The 17,742-nt window shown below is 33.2% G+C and overlaps 1 protein-coding gene across 1 annotated transcript; it reads left to right on the forward strand.

The window, feature by feature from the left end:
• The first annotated feature begins 1,300 nt into the window (after positions 1-1,300).
• On the forward strand, positions 1,301-9,412 carry LOC122583410 (serine/threonine-protein kinase RUNKEL). Its single transcript, XM_043755819.1, has 10 exons — positions 1,301-1,580; positions 1,679-1,768; positions 2,311-2,363; positions 2,511-2,586; positions 3,583-3,644; positions 3,734-3,812; positions 3,889-3,948; positions 4,408-5,931; positions 7,159-8,028; positions 8,805-9,412. The coding sequence occupies exons 1-10, from the start codon at positions 1,533-1,535 to the stop codon at positions 9,165-9,167; spliced, it is 3,225 nt and encodes a 1,074-aa protein (XP_043611754.1). The 5' UTR covers positions 1,301-1,532; the 3' UTR covers positions 9,168-9,412.
• Positions 9,413-17,742: the final 8,330 nt, after the last annotated feature.

Raw genomic sequence — 17,742 nt, forward strand, 5'->3', positions numbered from 1 at the left:
AATTTTAATCTTTATATCTATTAAAAGACATCTGACCTAATAATTTATTAGTTAATCAACTAATCTAATAACTTATTAACCTGACAATTTAATTGACCAATCATAACTCTTATAATCTCAAAATTATTATTAGTCTTATTATAATTTCAAAACTCTAATAATCTTTATCTAAATATTTTAATATTATATTTTTATTTGTAAAAAAAATCTCACTAATTTATACTTTTTGTTTTTCACATGACACCTTTTGGCCTCATTAAATACTTAATTTATAAGTTATAACTATTATAAAATATTTATCTTTATTTTTATCTGTTTAAATATCGAAAGTTAGTTGTTTTAATAACTTATCGACCAATCACAGTTTCGGTTTCCTCAAATTGATTTTTGCTTTCAATTTTGACTTTAATTTACATTTTTTGTTTCACTAACTTATACATTTTATCAAATACTTTTAATATAATAAATCAATAATAATAGCTAATACATATCTAATAAAGTAATCTTTATGTTTATTTAAATACATTTTTAAATGGATCATTACAAACCAAACATATCTTATTTTATATATTTATTTTACCACTTTTTGTCGTAAACCTATATAAGTTTTGTTTAACTATAAAATCTTTATATACACCCGTATATTTATACGGGTCTAAAATCTAGTTTAAAATAATAATTCGTAAACGATGTGAATTTTTTTTTTTTTTTTATCAATTTTGTTTGAATTTAATTTTTTTTGAAAAAATTAAATTCTATGCCTATTAATATAATTATACATCATTTAGCCACAATTTATAATTAGCTTACCAAACGGATTTTTACAATTAGAAGCTTTAGTTTTACAGCCCATAGCCTTTAGCTCCAACCCTTATTTCCAGCCTCAGCCTCTAGCTCCAGCTACTTTTGTCAAACATACCCTTTATCTATAATCCCTTATAAAACATATTTGACTCTCTATTTTAGGAAATTCAGCAATCTTTTCAATATCCTCATATTGCCCCTAATTCACACGTTACCTCTAATCCTATATCTCTAAACACAATATTTAACACACAGTCACTTCTTTCTCTCCTTTCAATTTACACACACGCATATTGATTCCTCCTCCGCTGTTTTGTATTATTATTATTGTTTAACCGCCGCAACGCGCGGACACCAACCCTCGTCTTTAAAATAAACTATTCTTAATTTCATAAAATAAAGTATTCGTATTTGAAATTTTAAATATTTTTCATTAAAAATTGAATTTTCGATTTTCAATCTCACTCAGATACCTTCTATCCCGCTCAAACTTCACAAAAACACACACTTACACACACACTGCATCTCTCTCCAATCAATACAACACAATTTTTATCTAAAAAATCATCTTTATCAATTATCATCATCGTCTCATCCCACACTTCCGAATTTAGTATCAAATCAAAGCTACACTAAATAAACTAATTTCCCCCAATTTTCAGTTTACCTAAACCCTAGAATACCGATACATACAACTATTATATATATATAATTATAACATAAATAATATGAATCAGTATCATATATACGAAGCAATCGGTCAAGGAAAATACTCGGTAATCATTTCTAGCTTCATACAACATCGATCTTCTTAGTTTGTATATAAAATTGTTATATATATATAATATAATTTAATATGTGTATTTGTTTGTAGACTGTTTATAAAGGAAGGAAGAAGAAGAGTATTGAGTATTTTGCAATTAAAAGTGTTGATAAAGCTCACAAGAGCAAAGTTCTTCAGGAAGTAAGTTATTTTTTATTTTTTAATTTTAATTTTAATAATAAAAGTGTGTTTATTGTGTAATTATAGATCTACATTTATTTGTTATTGTACACTGTTAGAGGATCTGTTAAAACAATTCAAATTTTGTTTTATCTGCAATGGAGCTTGGCGGAGATGTTTCCGTTTGTTAGTGAGACCGGTGTCACGATTACGAGATATTTTCACCAAAAAACGAACTTGTTATGGTTACTATTGTATGCATTTGGTTACCTGTATGTATATTTGGTGACATGATTTCCATATAAGTCGCCATGTAATATGCATATCATTAAACTCGGCCCAATGTCAGTAGTTTACAAGTTATAAAATGTCACTATGTCAGGTGTGAATTGAAAGTTCTATACATGTGATAGACAATTTATAATCTAATAGCTATTTTTGTGATGGTATATGATATGCACGAGCTTTAAAATAAGAACGTTTGTTACTGATATTGTTCCTCTCTTATTCTATTTTTCAACTCTGATATGTTGAGTTTTGGTTTCTTCACATTTGCATTGCAGGTCAGAATCCTTCACTCATTGGATCATGCTAATGTACTCAAATTCTATTCCTGGTAAGACCGTCTACTGAAAAGTTGAAGTTTGTAATGTTCTATTGTTTGTTTTTTTCTAAATATATATGATTATATTTATAGTTTGTTGTCTTGGATGATTTATATCGATTTTTTTATAAAAATCATATTTTTATCCTTTTGAAATAGGTATGAAACTTCTGCTCATTTATGGCTGGTTTTAGAATACTGTGTTGGAGGTGACCTCAAGACATTACTGGAGCAGGTATTACTATTTTTTTTTTTTTTGAAGTATGCTATTCATCACAGAAACCTTCTTAAGATTTTTGCGAGAAGTGTGCATGTTAGGACATTTATATGTATATTAAAATATTTGGATTGTAAAATCCTGGGGCTTCTTTTAACTCTATTGTTTCATATGCTTTCTGTGGTTTGACTCTCTTTGACCATTCTTTACCATCAACCTTTCTGTATCTAAGTATTGAGTACGGGTTTGAGACCTTGGTGGAAATTTGTCAGTTTTAGTTTGTGTTTCGTTCTAGGGAATGAGATACTTTTTTCTTTTTGCTAAAGGGATTTCTATTCCGGGGTATGTTGCCAAGTAATTGGACCTTTAAATTAGTTATTTCTTGCTCTTGATTTTTCTCATCTACGCGTTTTGGTATCAAAGTTACAATCTTCTGCTGGTTTCAACTTTATTTGCGTGCCTTGCCTTTCTTCTGCAACATGATATCTGTAGCTCTTTGATCCATGTTCATGATCTAGGATTGATTTTTATTAAACCAAGTAGGTTTTGATTTCTGAAATATTAGGAACATGAATGTTGTTTCCAAGTTAGATCTATGAAAGTTTTCGGGTCAAGTCTTACAATGTACTTTGTGTTTCATGTTTCAAGTTTTTTACTTTATGTAAAGATTAAAAAGATGAATTAGAAGATTAAAATTACTCTTTTTTTGGTCTTTCATTAGAACTCATGTGATATACATATAACCTGAACAACGCTTTACTTTAGAAGGTTACTTTCATTGATGAAAAGCATGCAAAAGATGAGAATTGTTGACTGAACAGTGATATGTACAAAGTTTAGATGAAAAATAAGTCGAATAATAAAGGACATATCTTTTAAATAACTGAACTAAAGTTTAATGTGATGACTTTATGTGAAAACAAAATGCGAGGCATTGCTCATCATAAGACCAGCATTAATTTTGCGATGTGCATGACTGCATGTGAGGTCAAGAGCTAATTTGCCAATTTTCAGGACACTAAACTTCCAGAAGATTCAGTACATGATCTGGCACGGGATCTTGTCAGAGGTTTGCGGTAAAAGACTTTTCTAGCCATTATATACACAAAATAAATAGAGTGTGTATCATTTGACTCTGTTTTTGAATCTATCAAATTTTCATCAGGTTTTTACACTCGAAGGGAATCATCTATTGTGACTTGAAGCCATCAAACATCTTATTAGATGAAAATGGTCGTACCAAGGTATATTTGATGTATTTATGAATCTCTAGTTGGTTATTTTTCTGCTAACAATTTTTATTTGCTATATGCTCTGCAGCTGTGTGATTTCGGGTTATCCAGAAAGTTGAGTGATATATCCAAAACACCTTCTTCTCTGGTGTGTTTCTGAACAACTGACATTGCATGTCTTTATTTTTTTATTTGCTGGATGGGTTTATATTGGAGGTACATTATGGGTTGATGGCAGGTTGGCTTACTAGTGGGGCTGGGTTGATATTGAACACTGTGTTTATGTTGATCTAATGATATTAATATTAGTGTTACAAATATGATGATGAAAGTTATAAAATTTCAGTAATGGTTGAATTTTTTGAATAAGTTCTTTAAGAAAATTTTATATATCAAAGGGTGACTATTGACAATTTAACCCATTTGTGGAGTTTCCATTTTAGCTACATAGAGTTTTCTTTTTAGTATTTTTTCGTCTGACTTGTTAATGATAAACTGTAACCCGAAAAAAAACTTAATTAGTAAATGGATCTAAATTGTTGGCTCTCTGAATACTGGTGATAAGTGAATTATTGTCTTTATGACTTCTTTTCTTGATATTGTTTAGTTACCACAAGCAAAACGTGGCACTCCATGCTACATGGCTCCTGAGTTGTTTCATGATGGTGGAGTTCATTCTTATGCTTCTGATTTCTGGGCTCTTGGCTGTGTGCTTTATGAATGTTATACTGGCAGACCCCCGTTTATAGGAAAGGAATTTACGCAATTAGTAAAATCAATTCTCTCTGACCCAACTCCTCCACTTCCGGGGAATCCAAGCCGTTCATTTGCTAACCTTGTGAATTCTCTTTTAATAAAAGATCCAGCTGAAAGAATTCAATGGTCTGAAATTTGTGGCCATGCTTACTGGAACACAAAGCTCACACCACTGCCTTTACCCCCTCAACCCGCTTTTGATAACATGATTGAACTTTGTTATAAGCCTTGTCTGACAGAACGAAACAGTAACAAAACCCCACCGAGAAACCGTGATAATACGAAAGGCAGAGTGGGTCCAAATGAAAATATCAATCATAATACACCTAGTAAGGGTGTATCCAGTGAGCGAAAGATTCAATCCAAGGTTTCCAGTGCTACAAAAGGTGTGAATCTTCTACGTCTATCTAGGATTGCAAAGACAAACTTACAGAGGGAAAACGAAAAGGAAAATTACCGTAGGCCCTTGCCCAATAACTCGGAAAATGATAACGATGTTAAAATTGAAAATACTGATATGGAACTTGATTTTAATGAGAACAATGAGGATGATGCACAAGATGAGCCAGAAATGACAACCTCTGCGCAAACTGTTGAAGAGAATTCGTTGAATCCAGATCATGATCTGGTTGCCTCACCAATGATTAACACACTTGCTACAGATGACTCGAGAACTGACTTCGAAACCTCCTCAGATCATATTGAAGTTCCTGCTACTCCACCGAGTGCTTCACCACAGCCAAAGATAAAAAGAGCTCCAGAAGGTTCAGAAGGTGCTTTTAACTTGTCAAACGTCCTGTGGCATACATCTGACCTCTCAGTTCGCCCTGTCATGCCAAGTAAAAAGTCAGACAAAATGCCAGGGTCTGAGGTCGTTCCTTCTCTTCCATTTGATGCAATTCCTGTATCTGATTTTGCGAAAGTATCAAAAGATCAGCTAGAAGCACTCACAAAGTGTATTGTAAGCATTCTTAATGGAAATACTACAATTGGTGAGAAGCAGAATGTTATTCGATATCTTGAGATGTTAAGCTGCAATGTGGAGGCAGCCAATATACTGACCAATGGTCAAATAATGCCGGTTTTGGTCAAAATGCTTCGGCAGTCAAAGGCTGCAGCTTTGCGGGTCCAACTCGCTTCACTTCTGGGCTTGTTGATACGACATTCCACCTTAATTGATGATGATTTGGCAAATTCGGGAATACTGGGTTCTCTGAATGAAGGGTTAGTTGACCGCCAAGAAAAAGTCAGAAGGTTTTCTATGGCTGCATTAGGCGAGTTATTGTTCTATATATCAACTCAAAACGACCAATTGAAAGGAACAAATCCCTCAGAAACTCCGTCAAAGGAAACGAGGACCCAATCTGGGTGGCAGGTCAGATTTATTACCATTGCTAAATGCTATGATATTGGTCTGCAAAGATCTTATTGAACTTCGGATATATTGTTATATATTCACTGGGCTTTTTTCCTATTGGTACATGCTAAACTGATTTTAAAAAATCAAATCATAACATAATTATGTGCTTTATCATTACATTTATCATATCACTCTTTATTTATGATATTCAAAAAATTGGATAAAAGAAGTATTGACATGTCATCGCAGTCCAACACAAATTGTGACCCAGGAGACTTATCTTTCCACCTATAGATCGACATGTTTTATATTCTGAAGCTTTAATCTTGGTTTGCAAAGTGCTTGATGAACTTAGATCTTATATTTAGCAAGCTTCCTATTTAAAGCATGAATATGTGATATGTATATAAACTTATAAAGCATTTGAGAGGTGTCTTGATACTTTGGATTTGTTAGTACATTCCAATTTTACTCTTGTACTTAATACTCAAATCAAATTTAATGCAATATCTATTTGTTAAAACAAAACTGTATTATTTAATAGTTAAAATATTTAAAATATGATCAACATAACATGAAATGGTACTATAAAAAATAAACATTAATAACAAATTAACTTTGTAGCGTAATACCCCTAACGGCTAACACTCTCTCATTTACACAACTATACCGTTCAACCTTGTGTTCTTGCTAATATATTTAATACACATTCGGTTTTTTGTGCATTGCATGGGCACACGTCTACTCGCATCAAACATATATTAAGTATATATAATTAATTGAAATCCATTCTAGCTTTAGCTATGTGGTATGGGCTCTTGCGTCCTTGGGAGAAGTTCAGGCTTTAAAATCAGGCATTGATGGATTAGATACATATTGCGGTAGTTTAGGAGTAGAAATAACGTAATGTATGTCGATGCCGTTCAAAATAAGGATTGAAAATTTTTTGGAAGATGATTGTTCTGGGTTAACCCAGCCATGCGTAACTTGCTTCGACTTGCAAAGACACTCATTTGACCGTAATCTAACCTGTCCACTTTGTGGCTGCTTATAATTTATGACACTAAAATCGATAGAAGTACAGTGTCACCTTGCCAATTCAACTGGCACAATACCGCTTAGCCTTTCACAAACTAGCCCATTTTGCAACTTATAGACTACATACTTTTAATATTGAAGCCCTATAGTTTCTCCATGATATCCTTTGATAAAATTAGTATGTTGTTTCTATTGATGAAGCAGGTTCCCAATACATTGATTTCACTTGTAACATCGCTTTTACGAAAGGGTGAAGATGATATGACTCAACTTTATGCATTGAGAACAATAGAAAACATCTCAAGTCAAGGAGGATCTTGGGCTACTCGTTTCACCAGCCAAGATGTAATCAACAACCTCTGTTACATATTTCGAGCTCCTGGAAAACAAGAAACCATGAGACTCGCAGCTGGATCATGTCTGGTTCGGTTGAGTCGTTTCAATCCACCCACAATCCAACCGGTGATGGAAAAACTCACTTTTAAAGAAATCGCAGCTGCCATTTCAAAAGGAAGTCCCCGTGAACAGCAAATATGTTTAAATCTTCTGAACATGGCCATGCTAGGCAGCAACCTTTTCACCAATATCGGGCGCCACCTCTTACCCTTAATAGAAGATAAGAGCTTAGTACCAAATTTGATCTCTCTCATTGAACATGGGGGTGAAGTATTGAGAGGGAAAGCACTCGTTTTTGTGACTTTGCTTTGTAAAAACCGAAAAAGATGGCTTGCACATTTTTTCTTCAATATGAAGTTATTGTCAAGTGTGGATAGGTTGGTGAAGGAGAAGGGTGTTTATTTGCATCAATGTCTAGAGGCATTTTTGAATGGCGTGGTGTCTATTATACCTGGGTTACTGGAATTGATAATTGTTGATATTCAGCAACTAGTGGGCGGTAAACGGCATATGCAAGTTGGTGGTCTAACGGGCAGAGGTGGTTCTAAAACCAATTTGCAACTTTTCCCCGTCGTTCTTAATCTTCTTGGAAGTGCATCTTTTAAGCGCAGGGTGGTTGACTCTCAGGTCCTTCACCTACTCAAAGTTCTAATCAAATCGGTCGAATCACCCTTCCAGGTATATAAAGCATCTCTTGTTTTATATTCTAAGTTTTATGTTCTACCTTCATAGTGAATATTTATATATTTTTGGCTGCTTTTTTATGAGTGATACATATTCTAACCTATTAAATGTCTTTCTAACGACAAAAGAATCATCATTGCTTTACACGTATGGGGTGTCTGGATGTGTGTTTTGAGAATGATAATTTGAATTCAGATCTGATTATCAAATATAGGTTAACAGGTTGTAAAAGCTCATGTCTAAACCTGTATCTGCTTTTGCCGCTCAAAGTTGACATAATAATAATTCAGATGTTTTAGTGTCTTTTTTTCTAAGGGAATTAATAGATTAAAGTGGAAAAGTCTCTTAGTGTGCAAGAAGCTAATCTTTTTTTTACCTTTAGATACCCAGTTTTGTTGTAGACTAGTAGCTGGTGTGAACTGATTGTTAGACTTGAAAAACAAGAGATATCAGATTAGTAGCACAATCTGCTCACCCAAACATTACAAATTGATTATTACAACTTTAAGCAACAATACACAACTAGTTCCAAAATGAAAATCCAAAAGACTCCTCACTTTTGGAGAAGTAAGATGATTTGTGTGGCTGTGATAACTCTACTTTTGATCCGGAACACCCTATTGTTAACTATAGTGTTTTCAGTTAACATCTCTGGAATTGCTAAATTAATCCTGAACATGCTATTTGTTAATTATAGTGTTTGGATTTAATGTTTTTTACCACCACAAAATTTGTTTCCAAAAACTTGAAGATTTTTCATTGGATTTCAGGGAAAGGATGATTTTCTATTAACCCTTCTACGCATTCTTGAGGCCATTACAGAAGAGCCAGCTGTGATTGAAGAAAACCATGCCACATTTGTCAATGAAATACTCCCGAGCCTGTCTGTTCTTTGTAAGGGAAGTAAAGATGGTGATGCCAGATTTTTGTGCCTGAAAATTTGGTTTGAGGTGGTAGTTAACATGTTAAATGAAGCGCCCGAGGATAAGGGAAGACGGGAGGATTTGAAGTCAATATGCATTGGTCATTTTGTCCCTATGTATCCAATGCTGATGGAGGATGAAGATCCCACTCCCATATACGCTCAAAAGCTACTACAGATGCTTATGGAATTCAATATTATTGAACAATAGTAAGTTTTGTAATTGGATGTGATCCGAAATGTATTAATGGTTTGTATTCTATGCACTCATCGTTCCTCAACAGACAGACACTGCTGTTTTTATTTGAATGGTCATCTAGTTGCCATTTTAGAGCAAATTGTATTGATCACCAATGTATGTTATTATTAAGTTTACCACTTTACTCATCATGGACACAAACAAGTGTAGCCTCCCAATGTAATAATGATGACTAGCGTATACTCTGTATGAAAGCATGTTATTTTCCGTTATAACTTATAGTTTTAAACTACAAGCATTTACGTTGGAAAATGCTACCAGATGCATGTTGAAGCATAATAATTGTGCATCATGAATAATGGAACAGTTCTTTGTGGGATGAATAAAGGCTTGTAAACGAATTGGAACGAAACTTTGTTCAGATTCGTTTGTTAATTCAATGAACTGGTCACAAACTTTGTTAATTCAAATCTCATTTTGAATCTAAGAACTTAAAGTTTCAAATCACTCACGTACTAATCCATCTATTGACGATTAGTTAAAAACTTATAGTTTAAGTTCGGTTTTAGACCGCTACTTTATAATTAATGGAAGTATGTTTTTTTTTTATCATTCCAATAATTAAGAGCAAATACTTGAAAATTTTGATGGTGCTTAACTTGTAAAAGTTGTATCTAAGTCGAACTTAAATGAGCTCATTTAAAAAAGAAATGCTTGAGCTAGAGCTAACTAGATTAATACCCGATCGTTGACCGGGTTATGAAATAAATTTAAACATGTATCACACATTCACACATTTTGAGAACTATACGTTTTATAGTATACCATAATGTAATCGACCCAACGTGAAACTGATTTGAAACTGAGATGATGAAATCGGGGTTAAGATTGTGAAATCTTGACCAGTCAATCATTTTCAGGTCGGTTTCGGCTGACCCTTCGAGATACCCGATAGACCTATCAACCCGGAAATTTTTTAGATTTATATAACTATTATATATGACGGCCCACTAACCCATTTGACCCGTGAATCCATAACCTATTTGATCTGAAATCAACCCGTCAACCCACCACTCACTACCCATATGACCTGTTTCACATAAACTCATCCGGCGGACTTGAAACTCGACCCGCTACTTTAATTTATTTGGGTTCGCGTTGAGATTTTCAACCCGATGTTGATATTATGTCAAGTTCTTTTTATGTATTTTCAATCTGCCAACATGAACCCGTTATGCATTTTTAATAACTTATGGTGGTTAGTATATTGACATTTTTAATCGGGGTTAGGTTGTGAATCTTGACCTGGTAACCCGCTAACTTGATTTTTTTGGTTGGTGGGTGGACCTTTTTGGTTAATAACTCAACCCAGCAACCCAAAATATTTAAATTAATATAATGTTTTTTAAAGGTCAGTCCACCAACTCATTTGATTAGACAACCTACAACTCATTTGATTTGAAACGAACCGTCAACCCACAAACCTATATGACTTGAGATCAATCCACCAACCCATTTAGCACGCCAACCTACCAACCCACCAATCTATGTGACCTGAAATCAACTCACCAACCCATTAATCTGATTTTTTTTGTGTTAGTGCGTCGCGGTTTATAGGTTTTAATTAAGATTTCCAAGTCGATTTTGATATCAATTCGGTTCGGATTGGATATTTTCAACCAACCAACCCGAAGTCGTTAGCCTAAACCCATAATAATTATATAATATAATTATACACATAGAGATTTTAGTGATTGTTCTATTTAAGATTATTTACCTCTACATTAGAAATTTTAGTATCGACGGTTGGTGAAGTGGACCGTCGTCATACACACTCGTCTTCATAAGTAAAGTTTACGATCATCATTTTTAAATTTGATTTTAGTGAAATTTTAAATTTGATTTAAGTCGACCCAGGTCAAGTCTGAGTTTAATTCTGACCCTAACTTTTAATTGGTCGGGTTAGGATTAAATATTTTCAACCCGTCAACCCAACGTAGGTCGACTCAAGTTGATCTGATGACAACGATATTATAAAGCATCTTGGTTGATCTAAATTAGAATGGAATAGAAAATTAGATGATATTTAAGACGATGAGTTTACTATCCATCTATGCTTACAAACTAAACCAAATTGATTAGACCATTTTTTTTTTACTTTATCTACCATTTACTACTAATTATGCAAAGGATTCAACCATCTATAATACCATTACACATCTAATTTCCCTAAACTTCCGTATAAATAGTGTAACTCTTAAAATAATTAACTACTCCTTTTTACATCAATTACTTATCTGTATTGTTCTAATTTTATTGGATGTCCCCGAAAGAACTACATCAATTACTTTTACATTAGAAAACACACCACCACCGCCGTTGCCACCGGAACTACCACCACCCATCATCGCCGCCAACTCGACCACCACCCCACCACTGCCATCACTGTACTGACGCCTCCACCACCCACCGTTGTCGCCACCATTACCTGACGCCGTCACCACCATAGTTGTCCACAAATATTTTGCTATTTTTTTATAAAATAATTGTCCACGATGTAAAAACACGACTTCAATAAAAAAATTGGTTTGTTTACACTAACCATTAATATAAGGGCAATATTTATATAAAAAAAATAAAATATAAAAACTGGCAGTTATTTTTGTAATGAATTTGTGCAAAGATCAAAACATATTTCATATCAGTTCCTATTTAATTTCGGAACATCATGAGCCCACAAATGCACACAAGCATGCAAACTTTAAAGATTATGTCTCTTGTCCAGCATACGCCTATGCAATATCCTCCAAAAGTCCAAATTCAAATTTGCTTCTAAATTAAGATAGTCATACTTCTTACCAGTGTACTCTTAAGATATCTAAGGCCGTTGATATCTAAGGCCATTGATAAACCACACCTTTTTTTGTATAAATAACCATTTTAGAAGTTTGAAATTCAATAAAATGTCTTATTAGAAAGTAATATACTCACATGAATTTTTTAAGGATAGGAATATAAACTGGATTCAATTTTATTTAAAAAAAAAAACTATAAACTTTTATATCATGTTTCGTTAAAACAATTGGTTACTTCAAAGGTTAAGCAATATATTTGTTTTTTGAATTTTTTCATTCATAATTTGGACATGGTTTCACAATTTCTTAAATTGTGCTTATTATTTTCAATGTGGTAGAAATTAAATGTTAAATGTGGCAAATCAGAAATAGGAAAAAAACAAAATAAATTTTAAACCATGTTACCATATATATATTGTATACATTTAATATAATAAAGTAGTTACCATATTTAGATTTTTAATTTCAAGAGCCTAGATTGATTTGTAAAACTAATTTCAATGGCCCAGATCAAAAGTTGAGTTTATTTTTTTTCACTGCTCTACCGGCAATATATATATATATATATATATATATATATATATATAATTTGGAATTTAATTTGGTGTACGTTTGATATATAAGTTTGAGTCACGGTTTCAAACATTTATTGCATTATTGAGTTTTAAGTTTGAAAGAAAATAGAGTAAATGAAGAAAACTAACAAAAAATTCAAATCAAATTTGATGCAGTAAGATAAAAATACTCATTTGTTTATTTTTAGGGTTTAGTGCGCCGGAATGCAATAAACTATGCCCAAAAGGTTATAGTGTGCACGAACTAACGTTTTTCTTTATTGTATGCATAAACTTAATAAAAATGTTTATATCATGCAACTTTTTTATGACCGACCAATAAAAACCTTACATGTGGCCTGTTCAAATTTATTTTTTTTACATGTGGCAGCTCATACGGGCTGCCACGTATACACATTGCATGATTTGAACATTGTTACTAAGTTTATGCATACAATAGAAAAAAACTTTAGTTCGTGCACACTATAACCTTTTGGGTATAGTTTGTTACATTCCGGCGCACTAATCCCTTATTTTTATTATTAGAACGACAATTAGAATCAGTGTTAAAACAACATGTTAGACTTTTAATCATCATTTGTTTATTTTTTTAGGGTTAAGTGCACGGAAATGTAAATAACTAAGGCCGAAAAGTTATTGTGTACATGAACTTACAGAACCTCTATTGTATGCATGAACCCTGCTAAATTTCTATTGTATCACGAAACCGGAAAATTGCTTATGTGGAGCCGGTTTGTCACATGGATTGCACGCGGATGAAAGAACTTTTTGACCACATAATTCATTCTCCATGTTTCTCTTTCTTAAGTCTTTTTCTCTGTGACCACGATCTCTCTGTCTATATTCCAAACCATTTTCCTTTTTTCTTTTTAGATCTTTTTTTATATCTATTAGTAAGTATGTCTTTTGATGTATATTTATCGAAGAAAAATGATCGAGATGATTGCGGGTCCAAAGTACAAACCCAGATGACGATGAGGATGATGATGATGTTCGATTAGGGATAGGGTAGCCAGAAATGATGGTGGTAATGAGAAGTCATAGCGGCGACGGCGGTGTGATGAGAAGCTGCGGAAATCTGCTCCCCATATCTATCTATCTATCTATCTATCTTGATTTTCCGGCCACCATCGTTATTCCGGTCATCATCACAGCACCACCATCTCCATCCAGTTGTTACCTTCTCTTTTGTAGGTTTCGTTTTTATCATCAACTATGGAGAGTATTTGTAACACCCCAAATATTTTAAGGTAAAAGAAATTAACCCCTTTTTATAGTTTTGACATTAAATTAATTTCCTAGTATTTTATTTTTGGATATGGGGTTAAATTAGTTGGAACTTTAGCGGATAGCGGGTAAAATACCCACCAATTTGAGAAGTGGGTTGTGGCACCCATAGGAAGTGCCAGACATTTTCTTTTGAATGTGAATCATACTTCCACTCTTAATTTCTTCTTCCCTTCATGCATTCCTTCTCTTATTCTTTCAAAATCAAAGAAAAACTCATCCAAGAGCAAAGTCTTTAATCATCACCATCAAGTAATCTTTATTCAAGAATTCAAAAGCTAGGGTTTGTAGGTTGGTGGTGGTGGCCGAAATTTGAAGGAAAAAGGGGAAGAAATTGTGTCTTGAAAACCCTAATCTATTATCTTCTATTGTTGAGGTATTGATTTCCCCAAAATTTAGTTTCTTCTTTCTTTTGAAATTAGGGTTCATGGATGAACCAAATTGGGGGTTTTGCTAGAAATTGAATTATGATTAATTCTTTCCCAATTACTTAGTTAACCTAGTTGTCATTGAGTTATATGATATGTTGTTTATGAAAATAATGAGTGCATGTGATAGATTTTAGTTCTTGAGAAAAGATGAATTTTGACTAGTTATGGAATTATTGATGAAAATGGTAGGTTGAACTACCTAGTGTGTTTGTTAAAGAAAATGAAACTCAATGACAAATGGGTTGGGTTTTGGGTCTAGGAAGGCTAGTGATTGAGTATGACTAGGTTGAGCTAGTCATAGTTGTGAATGTAAGCTTATGCATTTTACGATATGATCATAGGTTGAAGATTGCTTGTGCTTGTTCATTTAGCGTTATTATCTTTGTTGCGGAGGAGGTGAGTATATTTGCATACCCTTATGTTTACGTTGGGTCAATTACCATGAGATGTGAATGTTCCAAGCATAGTAATTGATTTGGCATGAAGCCCATGTGGGGCATTGTTTATGAGGCCTAAGAACCTCCGGGGCCTAAGAATCCCGACAGTTGATGTGATATGAGGCCTAAGAACCTCCGGGGCCTAAGAATCCCGATAGATATGATTGTTATGATTGTTTAGCTTATATGGATCCATATATGTATTGTTTGTATGCAAGGTGAATATGTAAATGTGACATGACGATGCCATAGGTTACATATGAAAGTCCTTGTACTATGCCTTCCTTCGTATTCGTAAATGTATGCAAGTATATTCACTAAGCCTTTGCTTATATTTTAGTTGTTTACACTTTTATAGGTAGTTCCGGAAGAAGGAACTAGTGTTGTTGATTTGAAGAAAAGCTGATTTAGAGCTTGAAGTAACTTTTGGAAGTCTTGAAGGTATTTAGGTCATTCTTGGATGAATGACGATATTTTGTGTAAATGCCTAGTTATCCCCCACCTTTGGCTCTTGGTACATTTTGGTTTTATGGTGATGTTTTGGTTGTAATTCTGCAAAAGTTCAGGTGTAAAGCTTTTGAAAATTTGTAATTTTATATGTCGGGCGAAAATGGTGTCAAAATAGGTAAATGACCCGTTTGATGGCGCTCATGGGTTTGAATCCAGTTGTGATGTAATCGTGTTGGAAATATATTTATGATGTTGTTAGAAACTTTCGGAATGTAGTATGTGAAGCTCATTGCGTCACATGAAGGTTTAAGTTGGTTTGGTTGTCAAAATGGTGTTAGGGTTGCAGGTCAGGTCTCCCACTGCGGCGCAATGGGGGTGGTTTTGCCCACTGCGGCGCAGTGGGAATCCTCGGACAATTCTTGGTTTCCTCCCACTGCGGCGCAGTGGGGGTGTGTCAAGCCCACTGCGGCGCAGTGGGGCTTCGTCCCTGTTCTTGCCGAGGCTTCCCACTGCGGCGCAGTGGGGTATAAAAAAAATTTTTTCTTATATTTTCGGTTATCGAGTCTAGCCCTTTCAGTATTTAATCACCTTTGAAGCCGTTGAACCCACTTCCTGATTTCACCACCGTTCACCACCTCTTGAAACCTTTCCCCAAATTCCGGCGACGAATGTATATTGACATATATTTCACATGGGTTTCAATTTTGAAGTTTTGCTTGACTTAGCTGATGGATTATCACCCGATGAAACTCATGGATTGTTCGATAGGATATAATCACATATCTGTGTATAACTACTTTTCAATGGAACTGACTTTGATGGCTGTCGATGGTGATTGGGGTTTTGTTTTGTAAAACTGATAATGGTACTTATAGATTTAGGTTCATGGATTTGAGTATGATTTAGTTTTAGATTTGTTGTTGATTTTGATTTTATATGTTGTTGGTGTGAATATATATATATATATATATATATACAGATTCCATATAGAATATATATATACACTTGAATATATATGTTGATTTTCAGGTACACAATGAAAATGTTTTTTTTTTATCAAAAAATCCACATTGGTGTAAGCAAAAAAACATTGAAAAGTCAAAAGGTGACCGGATAAGGGAATAACAGGTCAATCGTGTATACCATAACGTTTCTGATAGGGTTCATGAATACAATAAACCTTTTGTAAGTTCATGTAAACAATAACTTTTCGAACTTAGTTGTTTACAATTCCGTGTACTTAACCCTTTTTTTATTAGTATATTTATATCTATGTTAACTTAAACAATGTGTTATGTATGCAATCCGTTATCCTAAAAAACAGCAAGCTTGTTATGTTTAGTAAGGGTGCTTTAGATCTAGTGTAGGTCGATAATTCCTTTTAAAACTAAATCGACAATATCAACAATCATGCTAAAATATTCCAAATCCACCCGTATAAAAGACAACATGAAAACAATATTTTTAAGTAATTATAACATCATCATCATCAAATGTAAACAATACATGATTCGCCGTATTTGGAAAACTAATCATAACTTTTACACTAATCTGAATAACATAAGTAACACAAGAACAACAATGATGATCCAATTCGTATTCAAAAGTACCAAGTCACAATAAGACCAAAAAGAGAGTTTTTTTTTTCTGAAGTAGTATATTTGATAAATTTATTTACCAAATTAGTATACTTTTAAAAATATTTATCATTTTAGTATAAACCTAATTTAACTAAAAATAAAAAAATCCCTAATCATTGATTAAAAACAAATCACGGCACATATAAGGCTGAATCAACTATCTTGACTTCTTTTTATTGTCACATGTCACATACTTACATATATATTTGAATAACAATTTTTTTATATATAAAATATCAATACACATCTATATTTTTAATGCAGTACCATTTTATAGTTAATCTTTCCTTGCAAGATCTTTGTGAGTCTGTACAACATAACGTCACTCAATGTTATGCTCGATATTCAGTATAAAGATACAATTATTCAAATTGTCGACAAACATGTGATTCATGACATTTTCCGATATTGGCTATTTGTTTGCGTCATGCGTCTTAAATTATGATCATATAAGACCTTAGGCCATATCAATTCAATTGTTGTTACGTTATTCTCAATTGAATATACTAATTTTTAGTTGTGTTTTTAGGCACTAAATAGGAGCGAATGTATGTGTTGCAATTGGATAAAATTTTTTGCTGCTACCATTTTGTCTAAAAATATAAATTGACCCAAACCATAGTTTCAAACTAGAGTATTTTTTTCAACACATTAATACGTAATGTTGATGTTCTGAGCATGACCATTTGTATTGCTATTGGTGTTCTGTAATTTATTTATTAAAATTCCACATATTCTAATGTGAAGGCAGCTGTGGCTACTGCAATGTTAGTTGGTTTGAAAAGTTCTAAGATTTTATATTTTAAATTAATAAAATATAATATATAATTAGGTTTTATAGTAAAATAGTAAATATTTTTAAAAGTATACTAATTTGGTAAATAAAAATTTTCCATTAGAATAATCTGAAAA

This window comes from Erigeron canadensis, chromosome 1, assembly GCF_010389155.1.
Source record: "Erigeron canadensis isolate Cc75 chromosome 1, C_canadensis_v1, whole genome shotgun sequence".
Classification (NCBI taxonomy): domain Eukaryota; kingdom Viridiplantae; phylum Streptophyta; class Magnoliopsida; order Asterales; family Asteraceae; genus Erigeron; species Erigeron canadensis.